Here is a 26,979-nt window from a genome sequence, read left to right as displayed (position 1 = left end):
ACAGTGGATTCAAAGCAGACCTGAATTAAATTTTCCTGAATAGTGAAACATAGTTTGATAGATTTGATTCCAGGCATTGCAAACTAGTTTTGAGAATAACCCTTTTACTGAAAGTTAGCATTTTTTGGTCGCACTGGATGCCAATTATTCTTGAATCGAATAATTCCAGTTTATATTTTTTCCTTAAAGCAGCCTGTTTGTTAACTCCCTGGCCGTATTGCTGATTATTGCCAGTAGTAGTCTGTTTGGTGTTATTGTTTATCTGAGGTTGTAAGATGATACAGTTTAATTTGTTGGCAATCAAAATAAAGAACCAAAATTGCTGCCATCTTCCTGTAAGTGGTATATTTATGTGAGCTATATGAAATCCAGTTTCAATGAAAGTGCAGACGGTTTGCTGGTGTGTGAAAAAACCCTGGATTGTTGATTGATTCAGCATAGCTTAGTAATTAGTCTGTGCAAAGGAGGAGTTAGAAAGATGGCTCTGAACCCCAGTTGGTCTGCCTTGCCTCACCCCGGAAGATTTCCTTCTGACAGCAGTTCCACTCCCTTTTGGCTCGGCTCAACCCTGCTTTTCTTTCACCTTTAGAGTGCTATGTAAAAGTGCTACTATTTTGCATCCACCTTGCCAGCTCTGGAGAATCTATGCCGGTTCTTCAGTGACAGCAACTTTCAGAAGAAATGGCGTCATATTTTGGACACATATTCTTAAGCGGCACTTGTGCTAGTTTGCTTACCTGGCTCTAAGAGTGAAGAAACTTCATCTACCCAAAAGTTGGAAGCTTTTCGAATTGGTATTTCTGTGTGCACCTTGGACCACCAACAGCTTAGAGCTGGCACTGGTTTGGGGTACTTTAAAATGGCAGACAAGCCAATAATGAAAATGAGAAAGAAATCTAAATCGTTTTCCTATGATCGCAGGAGAGATTCAGTGAAAGTTAAGAGACAGACCAAGTCTCTTAGTTTCAAGTCTGCTACCTCGGAAACCTGTAAAATACAAATGAAGGAAAGACAGGTTGGTACAAATTCATTTGGCACTGTTCCTAATAATATGATAGTAATTCCGAATTTACCAAGACCTTTTTAATACCATTGATTTCACTTCCTGCTATTTTACAGTGATCGGTTATCCTACTTAGTTTTCTTCAGTGTGTATGGGGAGAGAGACATATTTTTTAAATCTTAACAAAGTTAAACCTTTATTATTCTCAGTTTATTTGAACAGTAAAATATGTGGGGTTATATCTACTTTTTAAAATATAATTCCATATGTATTATGTTGTGTTATATCAGTATTTGGAGTGTTGTATACTCCAGTGATGTCTAATTTTAATGCATCAGGAATTATACCAAGTCACTACCAAAAATTGCAAGACTAATAAAAGTTTTAGTATTTTTTTGGGGGGGGGGACAGTTTGAGTATGTTTAAAATTATTGAGAGAATGAATTGATTCCTTTTATATTACCTGTAAAATTTATTTCTGTTATGTTTGAAATATTTTCAACTCTTCATGTTTGGTACAGAATGTTCTCAATCGAGTATAATTTAGATGATTCTACCTTTGTAGTACTAAAAATGTTACGAAGTATCATAAGATATTTAGAAGTTCAAACCTGGTTAATTTGGGGTTGAAATTTGTTATTTTATCTCCTCTTCCAATGCATACATTTAGCTTTGGACTTTTGAATGTAATTCTTGATAGGACTAAAGAATATTTTGGTGAGCAGCAGATGAATAAATAACCAACCAACCAGCTAACCAACCAATCAACCAACCAGGTGTTAGGTTGCTCACCTGTTTTGGAGGAAATAATTTTTTGATGAAGTTGTCGGCCACTGCTTTTGGCATTATATTAGGAAGAATGCTAAAGAAAAATACTGAAAGCTACCTACAAACTTTCTGGACCTTCAAACCATTTGCTCTTTGCAGAATCATAACAAGCAGAAAAGCACCTGTTGTAAGATATGGAGTTAGTTCCAGCCACACTGTAATCTAAAAATCTCACAGAACGGGATAGTTGGGTGTAGAAATCAGCATAAATATAAAGCTGTTTAAAAATTATGGCAGTTTGATTGGCTTTAGCAGGGAAGAGGACTGGAAACCCATAATGTGATTTTGTAAATATTCGTCTCAGTATCCCATGAATCTTGAAGTGTTTGCTTATATTTTGGTCCTTCCACTTCTGTTTTTGCCTTGGATATGGTTTGTTCTATTACAGACCAAGACAATGAGACTCTGTTTTAATGATTCACATTATAATTTACAAAGCAATAGTATGCATTTTCGTCAACAATTAAAGCATGCGTAGTAGAACAACTGTCTCTCGCCTGATGTCATCAGGATGCTTTGAGATCGTATCCCTCATACTTGCCTGGGGATTTGTATTGTTAAAACAGCCTGGGAGACGAGGTAGAAGGCTCTTCCAAGACTTGTGTCTTCCAAGAGCAGATTACAGTTTATTTTAGCCTAGTGTTCTTTCCAAAATATACATTCCAGCAATCAACAGGTATAAGTGAGTGAAAAAGCAAACAATAAAGAAAACAGCTGCAAGACAAAATAATAAAGGAGAAAGAATGAGAATGAGTGTCTCAGGGAACGTTGGAAGATATGCATTGTCCTCCAGAGTTGGGACTAGAGAATTGGCTTATTAATTAGGATCACCATTTACATATTTATGTGCCTTTTTATAACACTGTATAGCAATTTGGATAGAGGCCACAGATTCTGCATGACCTCTAGTGGTCAGTTGGAAACATTGGAGGAAATGGATCTGTTGATGTGGAACAACTTTCGCATTACTTTTATTAAATTATTCTTGAGTGATAAAATCACTATTATGCCCTATATGACCAAAAAAAATATGAAGAAGTCAGTTGTAATGGCTATCATATTTTTATATTTCTTGAAGTTGTGAAATCTGAATGAAAATACAATTATTTATATTGTGTTACTCTACAGGGAGTCCTCAATTTAAGGCCACAATTGAGCCCCAAACCTTTGTTGGTAAGCGAAGCAGTTGTTAAGTGAGTTTTGCCTCATGTTACGACTTTTCTTGCCAGCTTTGTTAAGTGAATCACTGCAGTTGTTAAACTAGTCACATGGTTGTTAAATGAATCTGGCTTCCCCATTGACTTTGTCAGTAGATCACAAAAGTGATCACATGATCCTAGGACACTGCAACCGTCATAAATACAGGCCAGTTGCTAAGCATTCGAATTTTGATCACGTGGTCATGGATGGGAAAGCTGCAATGTCATACGTGGGAAAAACGGTCATAACTCACTTTTTTCAAGGAGTTCAGTGGTCACTAAATGAATGCAAGTTGAGGACTACCTGTATTTAAGTTCCTTCAAAGAACTTAGCAGACAGAGTATCCCTTCTTCCTTAGTTTGTAAAGGAAATCAATAGTGCTTTTGCTCTTTAGCATTTAAATTTTTTGGATCATAGATTAACCACCAAGTTCATCAAAAATAGCAAATTCCAATAGGAATCACTTGATTTTGTTTATACTACACTTCATATATTTATTCTCCTTTTATTTGTGAGCTGTAATCCTTAATGACAGTCTTGGTGGCTTTTAAAAGAAAAAAGCAACAACCTGTGACACCCATTCTACCAGATGCTACTTCATCTGGCGGCGGTCTGATGATAGCCACATCTGGCAGCTGATTAATGATAGTCACATCTGGCAGAATTAAAACTGCAATTAATCCTAATGGTAGTTCATCTATTATTGAAAATCAAGTGAGGGAAATAGCAGTGGCAGCCTGGCTGCATTTAAATCGTCATACAGACTTATGCCTTAGTTGGGATGTTTTAATTCTTAGGACACCGTTCATTTGGGAGTATTTGGCCTTATTTTATGGTACACTTGAATAGATGAACAATATTGTATGCCATGTCGCTTTTCAGACAGCAGGCTGTATGAAATTCATTATCTTTCAAATTATAGTAAAGCAAAATTCAAGTATGGATCAGAATGGACAGAGAACGCACAACCCTGAGGATTGCCTAATAAAAAGCATGCTAAATTCTGGTTTTGGTTGCCCCAAACTATTATGAGGGTGTGCCCGTCATAATCCCTCCAAATATGTGGCTCAAAAGTGTAATTTCCAATGTGAAAATGATTAAATACACAGGGAGAGATCATGTTAACTGCATGCATTTTAATTAAATGCCAGTGTAACTTAATCACCTTCATTTTGGAGTTTAGCCCTGGCATGGCACTAAAGGCCAACAAGCATGGTTCTTGGAAAGAACTTGGATGTCATGATTTAACCAGCATTAGAGTGCTTCAAGCGAGAAATAATTATTAGCTTCAGCGTAAGAGTGACATTTGCATTATAAAAGCTCACAATGTATGCTGTGTCTCCATTTCTGTGAGTGTGCCAAGCATTGAGTTTGTAACAGTTTGGTATGGCACATTGAAGTAGAGAGCTTGACTGAACTCACTCATTATGTATTTCCTCATATTTAAGTCATAATTGGACAATTGGAATTAATGTTTTTGAGTTATAATTTGCTTCCAGGAGCAATTTATCCTAGCTAATTCTTTGCCATCCATTCTTATAGTACCATGATGGCGAATCTATAGCATGCATGCCAGAGGTGGCACGGAGTCCTCTCTGTTGGCATGCACACCATTACCCCAGCTCAGCCAGCTGGCTGTTGGGTTTCCGACGTGTGCATGCATGTTGGCCAGCTGATCGTCCGGTTTCCGAGGTTCGCATGCGCACCAGCCAGGTGGTCGTTGGATTTATGGTGCGAACACGCACACCTTCCGGTTTGGGCACTCTGTGCCTAAAAGGTTCACCATCACTGTTCTAGTATGTTACTTTTAGATTGGATAACTTGTTTATTTTACCAGTTTACCAGTTTGCTTAGTGACTGTTCAAAATTACAGTGGCACTGAAAAAAGAGACTTATGATCGTTTTTCACACTTACGACTGTTGCAGTTATGTGATCAAATTCAGATATTTGGCAACTGACTCACATTTATGACAGTTGCAGCATCCCAAGATCATGTGATCCCCTTTTTTAAACTTTTGACAAGCAAAGTCAATGGAGATTCCAGATTTCACTAATCAACCTAGTTACTAACTTAACAACTTAACAATGGAATTTTGAGGCTCAGTTGAGGACTATCTGTATGTACAGTTATGAGATAATGTTCCTTTTACTAAGATATGCCAAAAAAGGATTAAAATATAATCTATATTTTTAGTTGCTTTTCATAATTCATGGTAGTATAATTTTATGAGTCAAGATTGATTGACTGATTTTTTTAAAATATACATGGCTGCTAGCTTAAATAACAATGCTTGGGTGACTAACAACCACTATGCAAGAGACAAACAAAATGACAGCTCCCCAAAGAATTAAAAAATAATAATCACACATTACAATAACTAAGGAATTGCATAAGTAACACAAAACATGAGAACAGACACATTGGGTCTCACTAACATGCTGTAAGTCAAGCTACCTTTATGGCTTTTTAGAGATGAGTCTTGAAATCTAATTCCATTTTAAAATGTATCACCTGGTGTTTTAGAAATTTTCTTTTAGTACATTTCTATAGCATGAACAACAAGAATGAATGATTTTTTTATCATCTTTCTATAAAATTGCTTGAATGTAGGATTGTAATTGTTGCTCCTCATTCTTCTATGAGTCTTCCTTAATTTGAGTCGGTTGTCTTTAACAATCACATTTAGATAATTCAATGCAGCACATATATATCTGGATAATAGATTTAACTCTGGGACTTGAGGACATGTTTTCCAAATAATGATAGGCTGATTTCATTAGCTCTTAGTCATTAAAATAAAATGGTAAATTGGCAGATTCAACTGTCTTTCTTCCTAGATCCCCTTAACATATTCTGATGTAGGAGTGTCATACTCAAGGCTCACGGGACACATCAGACCCACAAGGTGCTTAGATCTGGCCTGCAGGGCCACCGTGGAAACAATGAAGGAATAGCCCACAGTGACTCTGCCAGCAAAAGCGCAAGTCAAGAGGGCTGTATGCGGCCCTCCCAACCTCTGTTTTCAGCTGTGATGGCCCCTTGAAGCTCTCTGTCAGCGAAAATGGAGCTAGGAAGGGTGCAGTCCTCCCGAGCTCCGTTTTCACTGGCAGAGTGCTCAGGCCACCATAGGCGCCCCCGACACGAAAGATGTCAAGCTGGCATGCCCACCCTGGCCATGTTCTTCCCCAAGGTGAAACACAACCCTGATGCAGCCCTCAATGAAATCAAGTTTGATACCCCTGCTCTGAGGAGTTGTGCTGGGGTATTGATTGACATTCTGAAACAGGCTTCTAGGTTAATTGGTGAAGGAAGTTAATTTCAGGGAAGATTGCATTGTAGTCTGCTTAACTGAAACAAGTGCGTAAAAATCAAACAAAAACCAAAACCCAGCCATGGTATAAAGATGGATGGGGGAGCCTTGGTACTTCATATGTTGCTGAATTTCCACCAACCTCATCCAGCATTGTGAGAAACAGATCCCTAAAAGTTATGCTAGGTCAATCTATACTTCAATAGCTAACTCCAGCGTCTGAGTTCCTAACTTAACAGAAAGCTTCCTTTATTTCTAATAATCTTAGTATTGTACAAATCTGTGCTTATATTTGGAATGACACACACTGAAGTGCGGGAATATATATAAAGATGTTTTTATTGTGTGTAATCCATAACTAAAGAACAGCCATTATGTTAAGATAACCATAGCTATAACACATCTGTCTAAATCCAGTATTCAAAGCAGGTTTTAGCAATTTATTAAAAATGCCAGCGAACTGCTTCTGAATAAAAATTTTTCCTTTCTGTACCAAAATGCATCTGAATACATAGAGATGTATTGGGATCTTGGGGTCGAAACAATAGGATCTCAGTTTCATTTTTGGATGTTACTTATTTTAGTAGTCATGGTTACATAGACGACTTGTAGTTTTTCGAAGTTGAAATATTCTTTGTAATAATCTTACCTGGGTTTTTTTTGCAGTAGTTCACCTGGGAAGTAGTTGATAATGGCTTGTTACGGTGATAGCAAACGTATGCTACGCGTGGCTAAAGTGGCACGCGAAGCCATGTTGCCCGGCACTCGCGGCCTTGCCTGTTTGTCTTCTGGGTTTCTGGAGTGCATGCGCTTGCGATGATCAGCTGTCCTTCATGCGAGTGGCAGTGCCAAAAACTGGCCAGCTGATTGTCGGGTGCGCATGTGTGCAAGAACCTGGAAGTTCGGCTTTTCCGGAGTGCAGCCCCAATGAGCGCGTGCATACATGTGATGTTTCTGCACAACCTTTTCGGCATTCGGTGCTGAAAAGGTTCGCCGTCACTGGCTTATAATGTGAAGACACTCTCAAGATCTTTGTGATTCATTGCAATTGGATCCCATTGATTGATTGTTGACCCATTTAAGACTTGTTCATAGTTCTGACTAATCTCTGTATGAATTCTTTTTTCAGCAAAGATTTGTGTTTATGTAAATGTAACTGTTTGCTAGAGATGAATGCAACAAAAAGGAACTTTTGGGAAACATTTCAGTATTATAAGTACTTTTATGATCAGTGAACCTTTCTATAGAATAGGAACACACTAATTCAGTTGACCGGAGAAGAATATTGTAATGCTAGGCATATTTTTATTGAGGAGAAAATGTATTTAGCTACTTTGAAGAAAAACTGCTGAGGTTGATCTTGTCTAGCAGAGTCTAAGATAGAAAAAGGATGCAAATTGCTTTCTTTATGACTTTTTAGTGTGAGTTAAAATACTGTTAACTGCTTAGCGATTACAGAGAGAATATTATTACTGTTGTTTTTGTACTTTGTTGAAATTTCAAAAGCTTTCTGCTTCAGCTTTTGATGCTGATTTTAGTTATTTCTGTTCCAGACAAAAATAGTTTTTTAAAAATATGGTCTTAATTATACGTGTCTCTTTTGAGTTTTGTAGTTCTGGTACACTAGAAGAAGAAAAAAGAATGGATTTGTTTCAACTCAGTTGTGGGTTTTGTGTGTGTGTGTGTGTGTGTGTGTGTGTGTGTGTGTGTGTCTGTCAGACGCCATAAATTTTCTCACCTGTATTTGCATGAATTACCTTGCTAGTTTCTATGTCCATGATGGCGAACCTATGGCATGTGTGCCACAGGTGACATGCGGAGCCATATATGTGGACACGCGAGTGTTTCCCTAGCTCAGCTCCAGAGCACATGCACATGCCGACCAACAGATTTTTGGGTCTTCTGGGCCCACTGGAAGTCAGGAAACTAGCCGTTTCCGGCCTCCAGAGGGCCTCTGGGGGGGTGGGGAAGGCCATTTTCGCCCTCCCCAGCCTCCTAGAAAGCCTCTGGAGCCTGGGAAGAGCAAAAAATGGGCCTACCAGGCCCACCGTGCCATCGCGTGCCAAAAGCGGTGGTAGCACAGGCACTTGCATGCACAGGCCCAGGGGGGCATGGCACATTGAATTATGGGTGTGGGCACACATGCACGATCCCCCCCCCACGCTCTCCATGCTTTTGGCATGCAACGGCAAAAAGGTTAGTCACCATTGTTCTATGTTGTTCTTCTGCACCTATAATATATGATGGTACGAAGAATGATTAATTCTTAAATGTCACTCAAATCTTACATAGTATTTTCTTTCTAGGGTTAAGAAAGGAGGAGCCTTGGCCTTCAAAGTAATTTAACATGTGGGCTCTAACTGATTCCCAGCATTTACTTCCATGGTCATTTGGGCCGTGGCTGCAGGGAAGACTCACATCCTTTGGGCCTAGTCTGTTTCATTTAAAGGAGATGCTTATGACTGATGGCTACAGGAGATAGAAAGGTTTTCAGTGCTGTTGTAACTTTGAATGATCACTAAACCAGGGGTCTCCAACCTTGGTAACTTTAAGCTTGGCTGGCTGAGGAACTCTGGGAGTTGAAGTCCACAAGTCTTAAAGTTGCCAAGGTTGGAGACCCCTGCATTAAATAAATGGTTTCAAGCCAACAAGCTACCTATATTGTCTCCTTAACACACAATGTTTACCACATTCCTGTGCAAAAAAACGCATTAAATCAAATGTGAGAGGGAAAAAAAGTTAGATTGCCAGGACTTTATTCATATTACAGTGAAACCATGCATATACAAGAAGGAAAAGGAGGCATTTTATGTATGTATGTACCATGTATGTATGTATGTATGTATGTATGTATGTATGTATGGCCTGCCTGCTTGCCTACCTATTATTTACCAATAATATTTACCAATTATTGACTGTTCTGCTTTTTGAAATAAATCATGTTGTGAACATATCTAACCCACCTTCTTCCTTCTATGTTCCCCACAACAATGACCACAACTCTGTAAGATGGGTTTCACAAGCCACCTTTATTCAAGAAAAGTCCTAAGTGAAATGATTGTATGTTTATCAGTTTCTTTAGGATAAATCTTCATTCTGCCCTCTTCTATTAGATTTATATATCAACCTGAAGCTTTTGTCTCTTAATATAACGTTTCTTAGAATCACAAATAATTCATAGTTTTTTAGACAGTTAATTTATGCCGGAGAAACATCTGTAGGGCAAGACTAGTCCCATGTGTGTGGGGTGGCTTTAGCAACAGGTTGTGCTATACAGATATGTGGGGTAAGACTTAGCCAATAGCCCTCATTCAGACGAGAAAATTTATTTTCTATTCCACATTTTATGTGAATTTTCCACCGTGTTTTTTTAAAAAATGCACAGAGACAGCTGAAGAACAGGTTTGTGATCCTTGAAACTTGTTTTGACTTGCCCTTTCTGATTGATTCATAGTGCAGAAACTCATGTAGATTGATCACGTGAAGTAATAGTTTTAATTTCTTCATGTAAATTTAGGGAATCTCCTCAGAAATACTATATGTCGATATCTGTCGATATTTTTGTTGATAGATATTTCATGTGGGAAGAAGAAAAACAGCTAGGTTTCTTTTATGATTTCATTTCATCCAATAATCTTCAGTTTAGATCTCAAAAGGCAACATTTTCTGTTCAAAGACTGCTTAAGGAAAACATAGTCTACGAATATATAAACCAGAGACAAAGATAAGTCAGAAAGTTTTAGCAAGATGAACAACCGGAACTGAGGGAATCAAATCAATGAAATCACTCATCTAGGTGGTATTTGTGTATATTTTATCTATACAGCCGTTAAATAACCATGTGGAGAAACAGTTTAGCATGGTTAAGGCCCCAAGCTAGCAACCAGGAGACCGTGAGTTTTAGTTCTACCTTAAAACACAAAGCCAGTTGTGTAAACTCGTGCCAGTCGCTCTTTTTCAGCCCTAGGAAGAAGACAATGGCAAACCAGGAAAAACCTTGCCAAGAAAACTTTAAGGACTAGTCTAGATGGTTGTCAGGTTGTCAACACTGACTTAAAGGCACTAATCTTCCGCCCCCATGCCCCTAAAAAAACTATGTACAAGATGGCAAGAAGGGAATTTAGAGGTAAATCAATGCTGACAAAACATCAGGAGAAGGATTCTATCAGTAGTAATATCAATAATTGTCAGAGAGGCATTTGCAAGAGACAGGAAGTCTACAAACTGATATTTTGTTAGTTTTCAAGAGTAATCTCCCTTATAAAGTCCAAACAGTATTGGTAAAGAGAAGAAATTAAATCTACCAAACAATTAAGAGTGTTAAAAGCAGATTAAATTAATGTTAAAAGAGGTTCTTGTCTTCCTTTTAATCAAAAGGAAACATTTTAGTATTGATTTATTCACCATATTTATACTTCTATTGAAGTGACTCAGGGCAGAAGTTAATATTATTAAAATCTTAATGAATAGGATGATACTAGGAAGGAATGATTATCAGTTTTCTAACACAGAGGCCCCCAACCCAGTGGTGGGTTGCTACCGATTTGCCCCAGATCGAGGAACTGGTAGCGGCAGTGGCGGGAGGCTCCTCCAACCCACTTGGATGATTCTGTGCAGAGGTGTTGCGCGCACACATATTCACAAGCAAACCGGTAGCAATGGGTTTTGAAACCCGCCCCTGTCCTAATCTGTGGGCCACAGTGCACTACCGGGCTGTGGCCTAATTACCACTGGGCCATGTGACTGAGGGTGTTCATGGACGCACTCGCACGAATGTCGTCATGGGCATTTGTGGCTCCAGTCACGTGAGCCTCGTTGCAGGTGCTTGCGGCCCTATTCGCACAAGTGGGACTGTGAATGTCATGGGCACTTTCACATGTGCATCTGTCCCTCCCACAAAATCATCTCCTCTTCCCCCCCTTTCCCTGCTCTGAGCTGCCAACCCAGAAAGGTTTGGAAATTCTGCTCTAACATGCTACTTCAGATCTGATGTAATAGTATCAACCTAAACTCTGTGGCCATATGTTATCAGTAAACTTAAAACAGCTTCATCCAGGCACAGTGTTGTGTCTGCGCCCCCTGAGCCAGACCTCCTGCCAGAAAGTGACTTGGAAAGTGAGGGGGAAGGGCCGTCAGGAGTTACCTCGGGATCATGGGCTTCCCTGGCTCAGCTCCAGGAGCCAGAGGCAGGCCAGGGGGAAGAGATAATGAGGCCTCCGTCCTCTGACTCTTCCACCCCCAGGCCACGCCTTCAGACCCAACTGATGGCAATCAGGCTTGGTTGGACCCTAGGTTTCGTAGGCAGGAGAGGAGGGAACAACAGAAGCAGTGGTGGGGTAGGCCTAGGAAGTGCTGAGTCATGGAGCCATACCCCACAGGATATAAAGGCAACGAGAGCTGCTGTGCTTCTTCGTAGCAGGCAAATCAACTGATTAACTAAGAGCTGAAGTTTGTTCCTGGGTGACTCATCAGCGTTGAGGGAGATAACAGAGACACTTGGCAGACGCTCGCTATTCTGCTGCCAGAGCTGATAGTGCCGGCTAATTAAGCCATCACTCGGACAGAGGCGAAGGGGGGACAGAGCAGGCAGGTTACTAAAAGTTGGAAGCGGTTTTGTTAGAGGTTTCTTCTGAGTTTTTGTGACTATAAATCCCATGGTGTAGTACAAGTAGAAACACGTAGCTGGTCATGGCTGAACTCCAAAAATTTAAGAAGAGTCAAACTTTCTAAGTATTTGGATGGGATATTATCAGGAAATATCATGGCTGCAAGGTAGACTATGAAGCTGAAAAAGTTATGGAAAGGCCAAACCACTTCTACGTTGTAACTGAGAAAGCTACAAGGACAAGTCACCAGAAGTTGGTTCGAGGGACAGGCTTTACCGTAGAGAAATTCAGGAAGGCAGAAAGGAGCAAAAGGCAGTTTTATAGCCAGATTTCCAACCAGACAGTGACAACACAGACATTTGTCATTGTATGACTTTTATGTGGCATCTCTAAATCTGCAGACATTAAAAATAGCAACTAGGCCAACAGTTTGATTTTTTTTTCCTTTTTAGATGGGTGGGTATTTCATGCTTGCTCTTACAGATAGGTTATTGTTCATTATGTATACATAATTAATGAAAGAAACTCCCAGGAATGAAATGTAGACAAGAATAGGTCATTTTCACCAGATGGTTAATTATTACAACTAAGAAAAACACTTGGATATACCTGGTGTGTCCTTTTGAAAAGCATAACAAAACTCGAATTGGCTTGATTTTGATAGATAGCTTCTATTGTGTTAAATGATTATAAAAATGATTACTCACGCAGAGGGAAAACATTGATTAATCATCACGAGATCTTTATTAGACAGGTAATAATTATGCTATACTGGCTGCGTTCTTTATATCCACATGCCATCAGGTGTTAGTTGACTTTGCAGCAGGTCCAAAATTTAATTAAAATATTTTAGAAACGTCACTGCCTGTAATTATAACTTTAGTAACTGTGTTTCTTGTAGAAATCAGTGAAAGAAATTTAGATATGGTGATTTATTTTACAGGAACTGTATCAAAATTAGTTGTATGACATGAGGGGCATATACATTTGAAATAAAAATAGATAAAATCTTAAAGGAATGTCTTGTAATATTAGTTAGCACTTGAGATACAGTTTATTACATTTCGCTGTGTAATTGGATAATAATATTAAATGGTGCTGCCCAGATAATTTGTACAGGTAGTCCTTGATTTATAGCCATTCATTAAGCAATCTTTCAAAGTTACAATAACACTGAAAAAAGTTACTTATAACTGGATTTCACACACATGATCTGTCACATGATCAAAATTTGGGCACTTGGCAACTGGCATGTATTTATGACAGCTGTAGTGTCCTGCGCTCATGTCACAATTTGTAAATTCCAGTCAGCTTCCTGCAAGCAAAGTCAATAAGAAAGCCAGTTTTGCCTAATCTCTGCACTTAATAAATTTGTGGTGACTCGTTTAAGAACTCTGGAAAAAATGTTGTAAAATGGGTCAAAACTCACTTAACAACTGCTCTGCTTAACAACGGAAATTTGGGACTCAATTGTGGTCATAAGTCAACAACTACCTGTACTATGCTTCTCATAAATCACAACAGCAAAGCCTGGGAATTACGACAATGAGTTATGGCCGTGATGGTGAACCTATGGCATGCGTGCCCAAAGTGGCACACAGAGCCATGTCACCTGGCATGCATGGCATCACCTGTTCCTCTTCTGGTGCACTTGCACTCATGATGATCAGCTGGCTTTTTTGCGTGCTGCAGTGCCAGAAACTGGAAGAGCTGGTCTTCCATTTTCCTGCATGAGTATGCGCGTCGGCCAGCTAATCCGTTGTGAGCACATGTGTGGCAAAAAACTGGAAGATAAGCTGGCGCGCCGGAAATTGGAAGTTCATTTTCAGGTGTGTGCATGTGCCATTGGCAGCTCCTTTTCTGGGTTGCAGCTCAGACGTGTGAAGTGTGCATGTTCCCTTTACAGCACTCAGTACTGAAAAGGTTCGCCATCACTGGGTTATGGGATGAGGGTTCTTTGCATGGCATTATTTTTGTTTGCAAAAGCAGAAACTCTTTTCTTTATTGCTTTTCAGCAAAGGATGTTGCCCTTTGATGCATTCTATAACTATATAAACTATAGCTACCCATGTTTTAAAAAAATGATGGGTAGACAGACTATGGTTTAAGTAAACTAAGGTTTCCAAACCAATACCTCAAAAGTAAAAGTAAAAATAGCCCAGCCATAGAATAGAATAAACTGGAAGGGACCTTGGAGGTCTTCTTTTTAAGCAAGAGCCTGTATCACTAGAATATCCTGACCAGCGATGAAGATCTGGCTCTCTTGCAGTGATTTTTATGTTCCGGGAAAGCAAAAGTAAACTGTGGAGCTGATGGCAGAGGAAGGATTGTATAAGGGGAGAAAACTTTTACTCTGGTAAAAAAATTGCTGTGTTTAAATTGTTCTGGATACAGAGAGTCTCTTGAACTGGTAAACTCAATATATTTCTGATACTTTGTCATGCAATATTTCTCCTTCCTGTTAATGATATTTCTGCCTTGTGTAAATTGAACTATATCCTCCTCCCCTCCTCAATTTCTACTCTGTCTTCTTTTTTCTAAGGTTCCTATTTCTTCCTTGCTTTTGTTTTGTGTACTGTGCTGGAATATGATACCAATAGCCACCTCTAGTGTTCATTATGTTAAAGTGCAATCTAAAATGCCTTATGGAAAACAAAGTACTTGACAAGATTAGTACTTCCAATATTGATTCTCCCCCCTTCAAATAATGAACTGGATTTTAGTCTTTATACCTTTCCCTGACTTATGTATTATTCTTATATGTGAATTTGTTTTTTACTTTAAAATAGTTTTGCAGCTAGTTTGGAGTTTGGAAACAGAAGATTTGTGAACAGAACATTTGAAAACTCCTAAATTGATGCAATTGTACAAACTGTCAAGCAATGTGTGAGTGAAGAAGAAAAGTATAAGACAGTTGGCCAGGGGGAGGGTAAGCTATTTGCCTACTGAATCATTTGTAGTTATAAAGTGCATTAAAATCCAAGTGGAATGTTTGCAAGCCTACTTTCCACCTAATATTGCAATTTATTTATTATATTTATATGCTGCCCATCTCACTATCGAGTGACTCCGGACAGCTTAAAACATCACAAAAACAAGAATATAAAAATCTTAAAATTAACAAAAGTTGGGTAAAAGTAGAACCAGTACCTGTGAGGTGGAATCTTCTCAGCCCATTAACCACCATTAACGCCTGATGGGGAATCCAACCACATTGAATACTCCAATCAGGACCTTAATCCAAGTAGAACCAGGTTTTAGAGCCCTTCCAGAAGGCCAAGAAGATGAGCAAAACAGAATCAAACCTTTATTTATTAGCAGTGACAAATAATGCTATTTAAAGCATTGCCTGACTGCATATAGTCCCAAGTCAGTTATAATGTTGGTCACTGATCAAACCACCTTATACTTATGAATTCTAAACCTGTGAAAATGAAAGATTGACAATATCAGCAATGCATTAATAGTCCATTTTGCATTGACTGTTATTATGTGGCTAATCTATACTGAAGTGTACGGTTTCCTCTCCTTGTCTTCCTGCTTAAGTATTTTCTTGAATGAAATTTGCTAGGATGGTACAGAAACTGCATTCCATAATGAGAAAAGCAGGAGAAGACTTCACCACAGTAGATGGCACCAGTTTTATGTATCAGAGCTGGTTTATGTTTGGCATTGTTTTTCTTTTCTTTCCCCTTTCTCTCACCTGCCCCTTGAACCTGGAGGAATTGTTGCTAGTTCTGGCAGATTCTTTTCTACCTTGTTCAACTCTTCATAATTATTAAAACTTGAACTCAAAGCTTCAAATTGCATCTCCTCAGCAAGAGAGATACTTTAAAAGAATAGCATTCTGAATAACCAACATGTTAGGTCTTCTGTCTTAAATCATGTTAAAATCATTAATAAAATTCATAGATTCATAGTTTCCACTCTTTGGGTTAGTGTCAAGATTTTTCAGTGGCAATTAAGTAGTAATATTGCAGGTTAAAATGTGACATTATCATCAGATGTTTCTAGAGGGTACAATTCAAATACTCATATGGTCTGAAGTGGCCTTGATTCCTGATAATCTTTTAGGTCCATATTTACGGGATTTAAATATGGATGATTCTTGATTTGCTTATTTGCAATAACTGGGAATACTTATTTTCTATCATTCTGGAGTAAGTGGAAAAGTTTGAGTTATAGATCTTTCTTAGAACTTTAAAATGGAGTCATTCTCTCAAGATGAGCAAAATAATTTTCTTTTCCACTGAGAACTTTATCTCTTGCATCTGGGGTCAAGAAAATAAATTTTCAAAGCCCAAGTTTGTGATTCTTCATCTAGCTTTATGGATACAGATTTTAATTACTTGACACATATTTAAACCAAACTCAATGACTACAAAGCCCAGCTGCTCTTCCTCTCTTGAGAGAGATTTTATTTCTAACGTTATGAATTTGTGGTATGTGACTCTATGTAGTTTTGCATTAAAAGGGCAAAAAATGCTCAGGTGTTTGCGGTTGCTATGTTTACTGGCTTTTGATTCACACTCTCTGCTTTATACCATTTGATGGGTTGTGAATCAATTTTCCCTTGAGAATAGTGCACAAACTTTTATGGATGGTGGCTCATCTGTTTTTCTTTTTGATGCCCCATTCAAAGCGCTTTGGAAATACCAAGTGCAAATAAGAATATACATTCAAAGTTCAAACTTGTAACGAACCATGTGAAATTTCATATTACTGATTATCTCGTGGGAATTAACACTCCAACAAAGATAATTTGAAATTAAGAAATGCCTCTGCATATGACAGGCTTTCTTGTTTCATGTATCTCATAAGAGAAGTACAGAGGAATATGTAATTCTTTCCTTCCTTGGTTCTTAGGAAGAGTGCCAAGTTTTTCTTAAGTCAGGTTTAATCACAGTTTAGGTCTGCTTCAGAGGTGGTATTCAGCAGGTTCTGGAGAACCTGTAGTGGGAATTTTGAGTAGTTCGGAGAACCGGTAAATACCACCTTGACTGGTCCCACCCTTATCTATTCTCTGCCTCCTGAGTCCCAGCTGATTGTGAGGAAATGGGGATTTTGCAGTAACTTTCCTCTGGAGTGGGGAGGAAATGGAGATTTTACAGTATCCTTCCCCTGCCACACCCACCAAGCCATGCCCACCAAGCCACACCCACAGAACTGGTAGTAAAATTTTTTTGAATCCCATCACTTGGCTGAAAACTTGCTTTATGTCCTTTAGACATAGAAAGCAAATGTTCCTGCTATAATTATAAAGGTATAATGACTTGATGATTTACATTGGCAACAGAGAAGAAACTTGGAATTCATGGTTTAAATTTAAAAAGATTCAGTGTCAAAAAGCATGCCTTAACAGTAAGACACATTGTTTAGGATTGCAAGGATGTGGAAATATATGGGCACTACCTATTTGTTTTTTGTTTTTGTTTTTTTTAATGATCTTAACTTGCAACTGTGCTAACTTGCAGGCTCATATCACAATAAGATTTTGGAAAATCAGGTTGCCACATGAAAATTATGATAACGAAAGAGTAAAATGCAAAAGGAGGTTGTTAGATTTCCAGGACTTTAGTCATGGGGGCAATAGGAAAAATCTTCCTCTAAACTAAAGTGATTATTGGGGGAAAGTAATCTCCTGACTGTAAGCAGAAGAGCTGAAGCAGACATTACATTTTGCTGCTGCTTTTCTATTCAAACAATGAAATCAAACAGTAGGTCATTTTCAGATTACCTTTCATGATGTTTGAAGAAAAAAAAATTAGAAGTTTCCTTTGTGTTTTCTTAATATGTGGCTTTTTGTCTATTGTATTAGGAAAGCGCTTCTCTTGTAAGTCTTGCATGATAAATAAGGAAAGATAATGATGTATTCAGCTTAACAGTAACAACCAAGTTCAGTTGTAAAGCTTCCTAGTGACTAAAATAATTAGAGCTCTTTTGATTAATGGATGTGAGTTTTGTGTTTTTATGTTAAGGCCATTCTTGCGAAATCAGATAGATGTTGATCACAGATTGGGCTGTAGTGGGACTATTTACAATTTTGAATATACAACATGGAACCCAATTCTGAGGGGGAATCTTTAGCCTGTTATGGATGCCAATTCATTAGCAGCCAACTTTTCTGTACTCCCAGGGTATTTTATGTGACTGTACTTTAGCTTTTTCCCCTTGGTACTTCCTTATCCCATAAGATAACAATGTTCGAATGAGTTGACTTTATCAAAATGTATTGATCTGGAAGAAACAGTAAAGCAGGTATACGTAGCCTCTTGAGTTATGACCCAATTGAGCCCAAAATTAATGTTGCTAAGTTTTGCCTCATTTTACGATATTCCTGCCACTGTTGTTAAGTGAATCACTGCAGTTGTTAGTAATACAGTTGTTAAGTGAATCTGGCTCCCCCTTTGACTTTGCTTGCCAGAAGGTTACATTGGGGGCTATTACTGTAACTTCAAATGTGGGAATTTGGGAGAAGGAGTGACAATGGCAGAAGACCAGATCATCAAACCGGATTGTACCAGGATCTTCAAGACCATTTGTCCTGAGAATGGAATGTTACCAGTTTGACATCTCAGAGTTTTTCAAAACATCTTACTGGCATCGCATTGGCTGGCAGGGGGACTGGTGATTGGGGTAGGGAGTATAAAATGAAAACAATAGCTTAGCTTATTTTAAGTGGGAATACCAGATTCTGCCTGACTTTACTGCAACCAATTTTTTTCAGTAAAAGTTCCTTTGCTTCAACTAAATGGAGTCATGAGTCTTAAATTTCCTGAGAGAGTAGACCGGGACATGGCTGACAGGCGGTTATTTCTGGTTTCTGGCAAAAAAATAGCCCATAGCAAACAGTGGGTTCACTTAATGATTTTGGTATTTGCTTAACATTGACAATCAGTTGTGCCGTGCAATCCTCAGAACCTTTTTAAAAAACTTTTATAAAGCATTTTTTTTTACTACTGGTTTGGGTGAATAGGTAGTTAAAAAATGCTTTAAAAAGTTAAAAAAAAAAAGGTTTCGACAATAGCGCGGCACAGCTGTGATCTTCAGAACTTTTTTTTTTTAATTTTTAAAGCATTTTTCTATTACTGGGTCGCCTGAACTGGTAGTTTCACCTGAACTGGAGCGATCTGGTAGCATTTCACCTCTGAGTGTAATGTATATTACATTTCTGGATGGTTTCTTCTGTTGATAGTCATCATGTATTGTTTTAATGTGAAGGCTTACTATAAATTGACCTTTGTTCCTCTTGCTAACCCATGTCTTGTTTAACTATGTTTTATTAAAGAATCCAAATAATTGAGTTGATGTAACATCAGTGGTGGGATTCTACTGGTTCTAGACGGTTCGGCTGAACCGTTTGTTAAATTGCCGGTTCGCCCCGCCCCTTGCCCCTCCCCTCCCCACCATTACTTACCGGTGTCTGTCGGCAGCCATGTGGTGCTTGGATCGGGTGGGCTGCAAGACCGCCGACCGAAGCAGGCCTTCATCCAGGCGTCTCTCTAGCCAGTGATTAAAGCGCCTCGCTGGCCACGTGGCCTGCGAGGCGCTTTAATCGCTGGCTAGAGAGACACTTGTATGGTGGCCTCGCAGCCCACCGGATCCAAGTGCCACGTGGCCGCCGACAGTCACCGGCAGTCACCGGTAAGTAATGGTGGGGAGGGGCATCTTCATCCCAGTTTCTTCCATTCAATTTCCTCCCCCACACACAATTTAGCAGCCACTTCCATCACCCTGACAAGCAGGGAGCTGCTGCAGCTTCTACATTCCGCTAGGCTGTGAGCCCTCAGCACGGTAACCCCCCCCCAACTCCTCTCTCCCCATAGCTTTTGGCGCCACTTTTGGAGCCGCTCGCGCTCCCTCCTTCCCGCCGCCACTGCCGATTCCCCGCCCCCTTCGCCTGTCAAGATGCGTTCGGCTTCATCTCCTTACTTGGCGCACCCGGCCTCGGCGTGACAGGGATGAGCTGACTCGGTCATGACCCAGCCCGGGGAGACCCCGGCTTCGGGAAGGGAAGGCCGGTGGTGGTGATGGGGGCGGGGGCGGGGGGAGGAGCGGGAGCACACCGGCCTGAAGCGCAGCTTGCTAATTCTGCCTCGACCTGGGTGCAAAAAGGGAGCGTGGGAAGCGGAGAGGAATGCAAGCCGCAGAGGGAGCAAGGGGAGGGAGGGAGGGAGGAAGGAGGGGGTGGTGGGCATAGAAGGAGCTTGCACATAGGGACTACCCAGAGGGCTGAAAAAAGTGATTTCTGACAGGTTCTCGCACTTTTGACCAGTCCTCACACTTACGACTGGTCATCATTTATGCCTGTTTGCAGCATTTTGTGCATAGGGACTTCTCAGAGGCCTGAAAAAGTTATTTTTGACCTGTCCTCACACTTTTGACCGGTCCTCACACCTACGACTGCACATTTTACATTTTGCGCCCTATCTTGTAACCGTGGTGAAGAGAAGCAGTTGTGAAATGAGTGACACGGTTGCTAAAAATGCTGCAATGGGCATTAATGTGAGGATGGTCATAAGTGCGAGGACCGGTCAAAAGTGCAAGGACTGGTCAAAAATGACTTTTTTTAGCCCTCTGAGTAGTTTCTATGCCCATAGCCACACCCACCCAGTCACATGACCAGTCAGCCACGCCCACCCGGTCACATGACCAACCAGCCACACCCACCCGGTCACATGACCAGATAGCCATGCCCCAAAATAAGCCACGGCCACAGAACCGGTTGTTAAAAAAATTGAATCCCACCACTGTGTAACATGCTATTTCATAAACTACAATTTACAAATGAAGTTAGGTGCAGATCAGGTTAAACCTGATATGATTTTTGTGGAACTTTTGACAGAGTGCTTTAACTCATTCTAACCCTGTTGAATGTATATTGCTTCTTTCCTATGGGTTTTTCAAAATAATTGGCTGTTTACCTGGTATTTTTAGGTTCATGGGGCTGAATGTATTATTTTGAGTTCTACATTTAGAAATAAATCTGCTTAGCCAAACAAAACAGCTCTTGGAATCTGACATGCTTTGTTGAGCTCAGGATAGCAATTTATTTTATAATATTAACCATGTAACATGCTTTAATAACAGATCAGGTGTACATTTATTTTGCTATTTATTTGTTATTCTTTTTAATATAAACCATGCTACTGAATTATCTTTATTAAAATAATCATTTCGAAAGGAACTGGGAATAGCATAGCTTTACAAATTCTTCCCTTTGTCCACTACTACTGAATCTAAAAGCATTATGGATTAAAAGACTCAGAAATTACCAAATGAGATATGAAAGATGTGTAAAATGTCCTTATCTAAATAATGACCACAATGTGCTTGTCGCCAATGATGCTACATTGCTCCAATTAAAAATTTAAGATTAAACCACTTTCATTTTAATAGAGTGATGATGATGATGTTGATGATAATAATAATAATGTGTTCTATCTCAAATTGCTACAGAATTCTCTGATGTACAAAGTTATATTAACAGTTATTTTTAAAAAAAAATAAGAAATAACATTCTATGGCATGGGTATCATTTCAATATATTAAAACATTTCCTAATGCACCACTAAAGCCTTTGGGTGCAAAGATGAAAATGAAATAGTTTAATTTTAAAATGCAATGGGGAAATATATTTGTATCTAAGAAAAAAAAACTTGAGATGAATTATTTTTGCTGATGATGGAGGTACTTTTAAATTACTAGGACATAATTGCAGTTTCCATGTGACTTCTTTTTGAAGGAAACAGTCCGTACGGTAGTTCATTTTCTGCCTGGTGAATGGCTTTTCTTCATACAACTGGCAAAAATGAAGTTTAACCTCTGTAAGAAGAAAAATCCATCTGAGTCAGTTCCAAGCCGGGAGAAAGGTACTTGGAAATAAAATTGAGGCTGATTGGAAAGAAAGACTCTATTTATTGATGAGCAGAACCACAGCATGCAGTTCTGGGACAGCTAACAAAATGGCTGAATGAGTGGATGGATCTTTATCGGTTTCTGGGATTTTTCTTCAGGGGATTGTGCAATGTAGTGAGCCTGGTATCTTTGTCTATTCTAATAATGATGGGTTAATCTTATTATGTCCTAAAAGGTCACGTCCTGTCCAGGGGTGGGTTCTACTTACCTTTACTACTGGTTTGCAGCGGGATTGCGTGCGCTTCCTGATGATGTCGGAGTCGGTGCGCGGAGCCTCCCGCTGGTTTTACTACCAGTTCGCAAGAACCAAGCTGAACTGGGGGCAATCCACCACTGGTCCTGTCCTTAGAATTTGGGTGGGGGAATACAGATTTTAATCCCATCATTTGGAGCTGAAGGTGTTTTGTTTGTGAATAGATTGGCCCAGACTCTCTTTGTTGTTGTTGTTAGTCACTGAGTGGTGTCCCACCCATCACGACCCGATGGACAACATTCCTTCAGGTCCTTCTGTCTTCTACCATCCCCCGGAGTTCATTTAAGCTGCCGCAGACTGCTTCATACTCCATCCAGCCACCTCATTCTCTGTTGTCCCATTCTTCTTTTGCCCTCAATTGTTCCCAGCATTAGGCTCTTTTACTGTGACTCCTTCCTTCTCATTAAGTGGCCAAAGTATTTGAGTTTCATCTTCAGGATCTGGCCTTCTAAAGAGCAGTCAGGATTGATCTCCTCTAGGACTGACCGGTTTGATCACCTTGCAGTCCAAGGGACTTGCAGGAGACTTCTCCAGCACCATAGTTCAAAGGCCCCTATTTTTTGGCATTCAGCCAAAGTCTGTCTTAATCTATACAAAATAGCCATCTCTAAAAACTTCAGGCATCTGCTGGGGGCTGTTTTACTATGCAGGAAACTGGGGCCGCTTTCTGTCTTTAAGAGCATGTTTCTCTGTTTCTCCTTTGAGTATAGTGATCAGACGTCCCGCTTTTGGTGGGACAATCCTGCTTTTTAATAATTTGTCCCGCGTCCCGCGGCAATTCCAAAAAGTCCTGATTTTTTTCATTGTTCCGCTCCCATTCTGAAAATGGGAGGCGGCAACGCAAGAGGAGGAGGCGGAGAAGGGGGAGTGTCAGAGAAGGGGGCGCGAGAGGGAGGAGAGACGCCGCTTGACTTCACCCGAGAGGAAGAGAAGAGCCGAGAGGAGAGCCGAGCCTGCCTGGAAGAGCCGAGAGGAGAGCCGAGCCTGCCTGGAAGAGTGGAGAAGCAGCAGCCGCTCCTCCTCCTTCAGGCAGATGGCAAGACTCAGCGCGCATGCGCAGCCCCCCCTCCCCCCCGGTCAATGGTGTCCCGCTTTGCCATTGCTGAAATCTGGTCACTTTACCTTTGAGGAAAGTATAATATTCTTTCTCTTAATATTCCCCAAATAATTTCATTCTCTAGAAGGGGTGTGTGTGTTATAGTCTAAGTGTTAGATTAAATAATGTGGAAGGATGATCTCCTTCCAGAAAAGGTCGAAAGCAGATAGATACTCGTGTAGTTTTATGAATCTAGATATCAAGCTTTGTAAATCATGATTTTTGGATTGATACCAAAACCCAGTAATAGAACTCATATAAAAATTAACAAAATTGAAATTTTAAAAAAATCTCGCTTTAGCAAAACATGTAAATGTGCGACACACAAATTACATAAGCAGTGCATTCCCATTTTACTATCCCTTTAAAAGGGGTAAGAAGATTGGATCAGACCAAAAGTCTATTTCGATAAACAAATTGTTCTGGCATGGTCAAGTAGCTGCTTTAGAAATTCTTCAAAATAGTCTTCATGGGAAGAGCTTGTACCTTAAAAAAATATAGAGTCACTTTCTTCACCAGATTAAATTTTGCATCCTTTTTGTAGGAAAAGTTGCATCATCAGATACAAGAATGTCACATGGACTGAGATATTTCTTTAAACTCTTCTTCTTCTTTTATTCAGACACTCTCAAACACGTAAGAATGTCCAATGAGCTATACTCAAACCGAAAATGTTTTTCAGTGTGAGTCTGTTTTTGAAATATTCCATAATATCCTATACTCCAAGTGCTCAGCAGAGGTCACTATAAGTTTGCAGTTGGAATTGTTTACTTGTCGTTATTATGCTGCTGTTCTTTTCATAAGCATTACATCCACAAAGTATTATTGTAAGTTTCACTGAAAATGCAGAATGTGTTGTTGTTGTTACAAACCCCACCTTAGTCCCTTTGGTTTTGTTTTGTTTTTAATTTTTTTAAAATTTATTTATTTTGGTTGTAGATAGAAGAATTTTGAGGACGCTTCGAAGGCTTGGAACAGAAATGTAGATTGCAAGCACAGGCGCTATTTCTTGAAAAGCATAGAGTGATATTGTCTGTTACAGAAAACGTATTTCAGGATAGCTGTTCGGGGAAAACAATTTTAAGCCTCTGTATTCAGTTTTGCTATTAGCATCAATTTGCTGTTAACCAAAAGAGATGTTAACCTGAAGCCAAGATATGTGCTTAACCTCTCTCTTCCACAAGGCGGTTTGCATAAAACTTTTGAAATACAGTTGAACGATTCATATGCCTTCTAAATTTTAATTAGTCTCCAAAGGCAATTGAATTTTTATGTTTTCTTCGCATTTCCCTTCCCTTCCCTTCCCTTCCCTTCCCTTCCCCATGTTTATTGTTCTGGAGAAAAAACAATTAAAGAAATTGTCCTGTTTTGAAATACTGCTGTTGAAATGTCGCAGTAATTTCATGCCACCAACATGAAAATTAAACAGAAAACAAGTTGATCCAAAATTAGAAATTGCTTTTGTGTCTAATGAGGACCAATTAATGTTTCTGATTTGGAATAAGATATTTCTTTTCATTCAGTTCTCTGTTTTAGTATTGGCTACAATGCTAGCTTGAAAAGTTTCTACACCAGATAAGAATTGTTTCCATATAGATTTGACTGCCAAGTGAGCCCAGGATTCTAACCATCAGTTTTTCTACCTGTTCCAGTTTTGGAATTAAATGAGAAACTCACTTGTCAAATCAGTATGGCCATTTTTGGCTATTAAGGAGAAAGTGATAGGAAGATACTTGCTTGCTTCTTATAGTACCGTGATGACGAACCTGTGGCATGCGGAGTCATATTTGTGGGCATGCAAGTGTTGCCCTAGCTCAGCTCCAGCTAATTTTCAGGCCTTCTGGGCCCACCGGAGGTTGGGAAACAGGCTGTTTCTGGCCTCTGGAGAGCCTCCAGGTGGCCTCCGGGAGGGCGGGGGAGGCTGTTTTTGCCCTCCCCAGGCTCCTAGAAAAGCTCTGGAGCCTGGGGAGGACGGAAAACAGGCCTTCCTGTCCCATCCGAAGTCGGGAAGCAGGGCATTTCCAGCCTCCAGAGGGCCTCCAGGGTCGGGGAAGGCCGTTTTTGCCCTCCCCATGGGTGTGGGCACACACGCGCATGACACCCCCCCCACGCTCCCCCTGCTTTTGGCACGTGACGGCAAAAAGGTAGCCATCACTGTTATAGTAGTTTCTTCCCCGCCAAAAGCAATTTAAATTAACATCTGATCACAATCAAAGTGTGATCTCAGAGTAGAAGCTGAGAAAATGATGGAAAAAATTGGGAGAAAAGTTAGATTTGTACAGGAAGTCCTCTTTCAGTGACTGCTTCATTTAGTGACCATTCACAGTTTTACAGTAGTGGTGAAAAATAACTTTATGACCAATCCTTGCATTTAACACTGGCAGGTTTGCAAACTAAAGAAAAGATGAAGTAAGATCCTAAGCATATTTATGGTTTCTGCTTTTATTAACACCTGAGTTGCCCATCCCAATTGTGGTTGCTAAATGACTACAGGTAGTCCTTGACTTACGGCCACAATTGATTCCAAAATTTATGTGGTTAAGTGAGACATTTGTTAAGTGAGTTTTGCCCAATTTTTCTTGCCACAGTTGTTAAAGGAATCATTGCAGATTTTAAGTTAGTAACTCTGTTGTTAAGTGAATCTGGCTTTCCCATTGAATTTGCTTGTCAGAAGGTCGCAAAAGAAGGTCCCATGACCTTGGGACAGACACTGCAATTGTCATAAATATGAACCAGTTGATTAGCATTCAAATTTTGAACACATAGCCATGGGGTGCCTCAACGGTCATAACTGTGAAAACAGGGCATAAGTCACTCTTTCTAGTATTGTTGTAACTTTGAACAGTCACTAAATGAACTGTTGTAAGTCAGTTGCACATCCAGAAAAAAGAGAGATACTTTTCACTGAACTCTACTGGGATCTCCAGTTCTGGTTAAATAAACCATCCATCCATCCATCCATCCATCCATCCATCCATCCATCCATTTGTTTATTCATACTAATAATATAAATGTGCTACTCAGAACAGCCAACAGTAAAACAAAACCAAGCAACCCCTCCCAAAATGGTAAGTATAATTAAAAATAGTTATATAGATGTCCTCTCCATCTCTACCATATCAAAAATATTACTCATGTGAGCTCATATTATTATAGGCCTGTGATGGGTGGACCTATGGTGTGTTTGCCAGAGGTGGCACACAGAGCCCTCTCTGTGGGCACGCACGCTATCGCTGGCTACTTTTCTGGTTTCCAGCATGCACATTGGCCAGCTGGTCTTGGGTTTCAGCACACGCATGCATGTGCACGCATGTTCCAGTTTGGGCACTCAGTGCCGAAAAGGTTCACCATCACTGTTATAGGCTATTTCTAGCTTTTCAACCATTAGTTGAAGATCAGAGTTCTAACCTATATATTTAAGTGGATGCTGGCCAAATTCTTGAGTTTCTATCTGTTTTCAACTTTAGGATAAAATCCAAAATGGTGGGTAAACTGTCATGGAAACATATTCCTATTAACTAGCATATAAGTGAGGAATCCAAATAAGATTTTATTTATTTTTTAAAAAATGTCTGCCTATCTGCTTGCAATTGTGTAATAATGCATGCTATTAATAAAGCAATCCCCCCTCATCTCTCATTAAATTAGAATAAGGAGAAGACAAACATCCTTCTTTCTTATTCTAATATGCTGGCTTTTGTTTTTAATCCTATTGTTGGTTTACTAAATCCCAACTGAATTGTACTTATTGAAGTGGGCCTTT

The 26,979-nt window shown here is 39.7% G+C and overlaps 1 protein-coding gene across 11 annotated transcripts in view; it reads left to right on the top strand.

Annotated features, from left to right (window-relative positions):
* PARD3 (par-3 family cell polarity regulator) overlaps positions 1-26,979 on the top strand; it is a 734,935-nt gene that overhangs the window by 137,437 nt on the left and 570,519 nt on the right. The window contains exon 1 of one of the 11 annotated variants that reach the window (XM_058181705.1): positions 593-1,015. The exons of the other annotated variants lie outside the window; for them this stretch is intronic. Coding sequence (XP_058037688.1) covers positions 860-1,015 — 156 coding nt within the window. The 5' untranslated portion in view covers positions 593-859. Of the gene's footprint in view, positions 1-592; positions 1,016-26,979 lie in introns of those variants that run through there. 11 annotated transcript variants of the gene reach the window in all.

Source organism: Ahaetulla prasina, chromosome 4, assembly GCF_028640845.1.
Source record: "Ahaetulla prasina isolate Xishuangbanna chromosome 4, ASM2864084v1, whole genome shotgun sequence".
NCBI classification, from domain to species: domain Eukaryota; kingdom Metazoa; phylum Chordata; class Lepidosauria; order Squamata; family Colubridae; genus Ahaetulla; species Ahaetulla prasina.
Note: the sequence above shows the minus strand (reverse complement) of the source record. Positions and strands in the feature narration are given on the sequence as shown.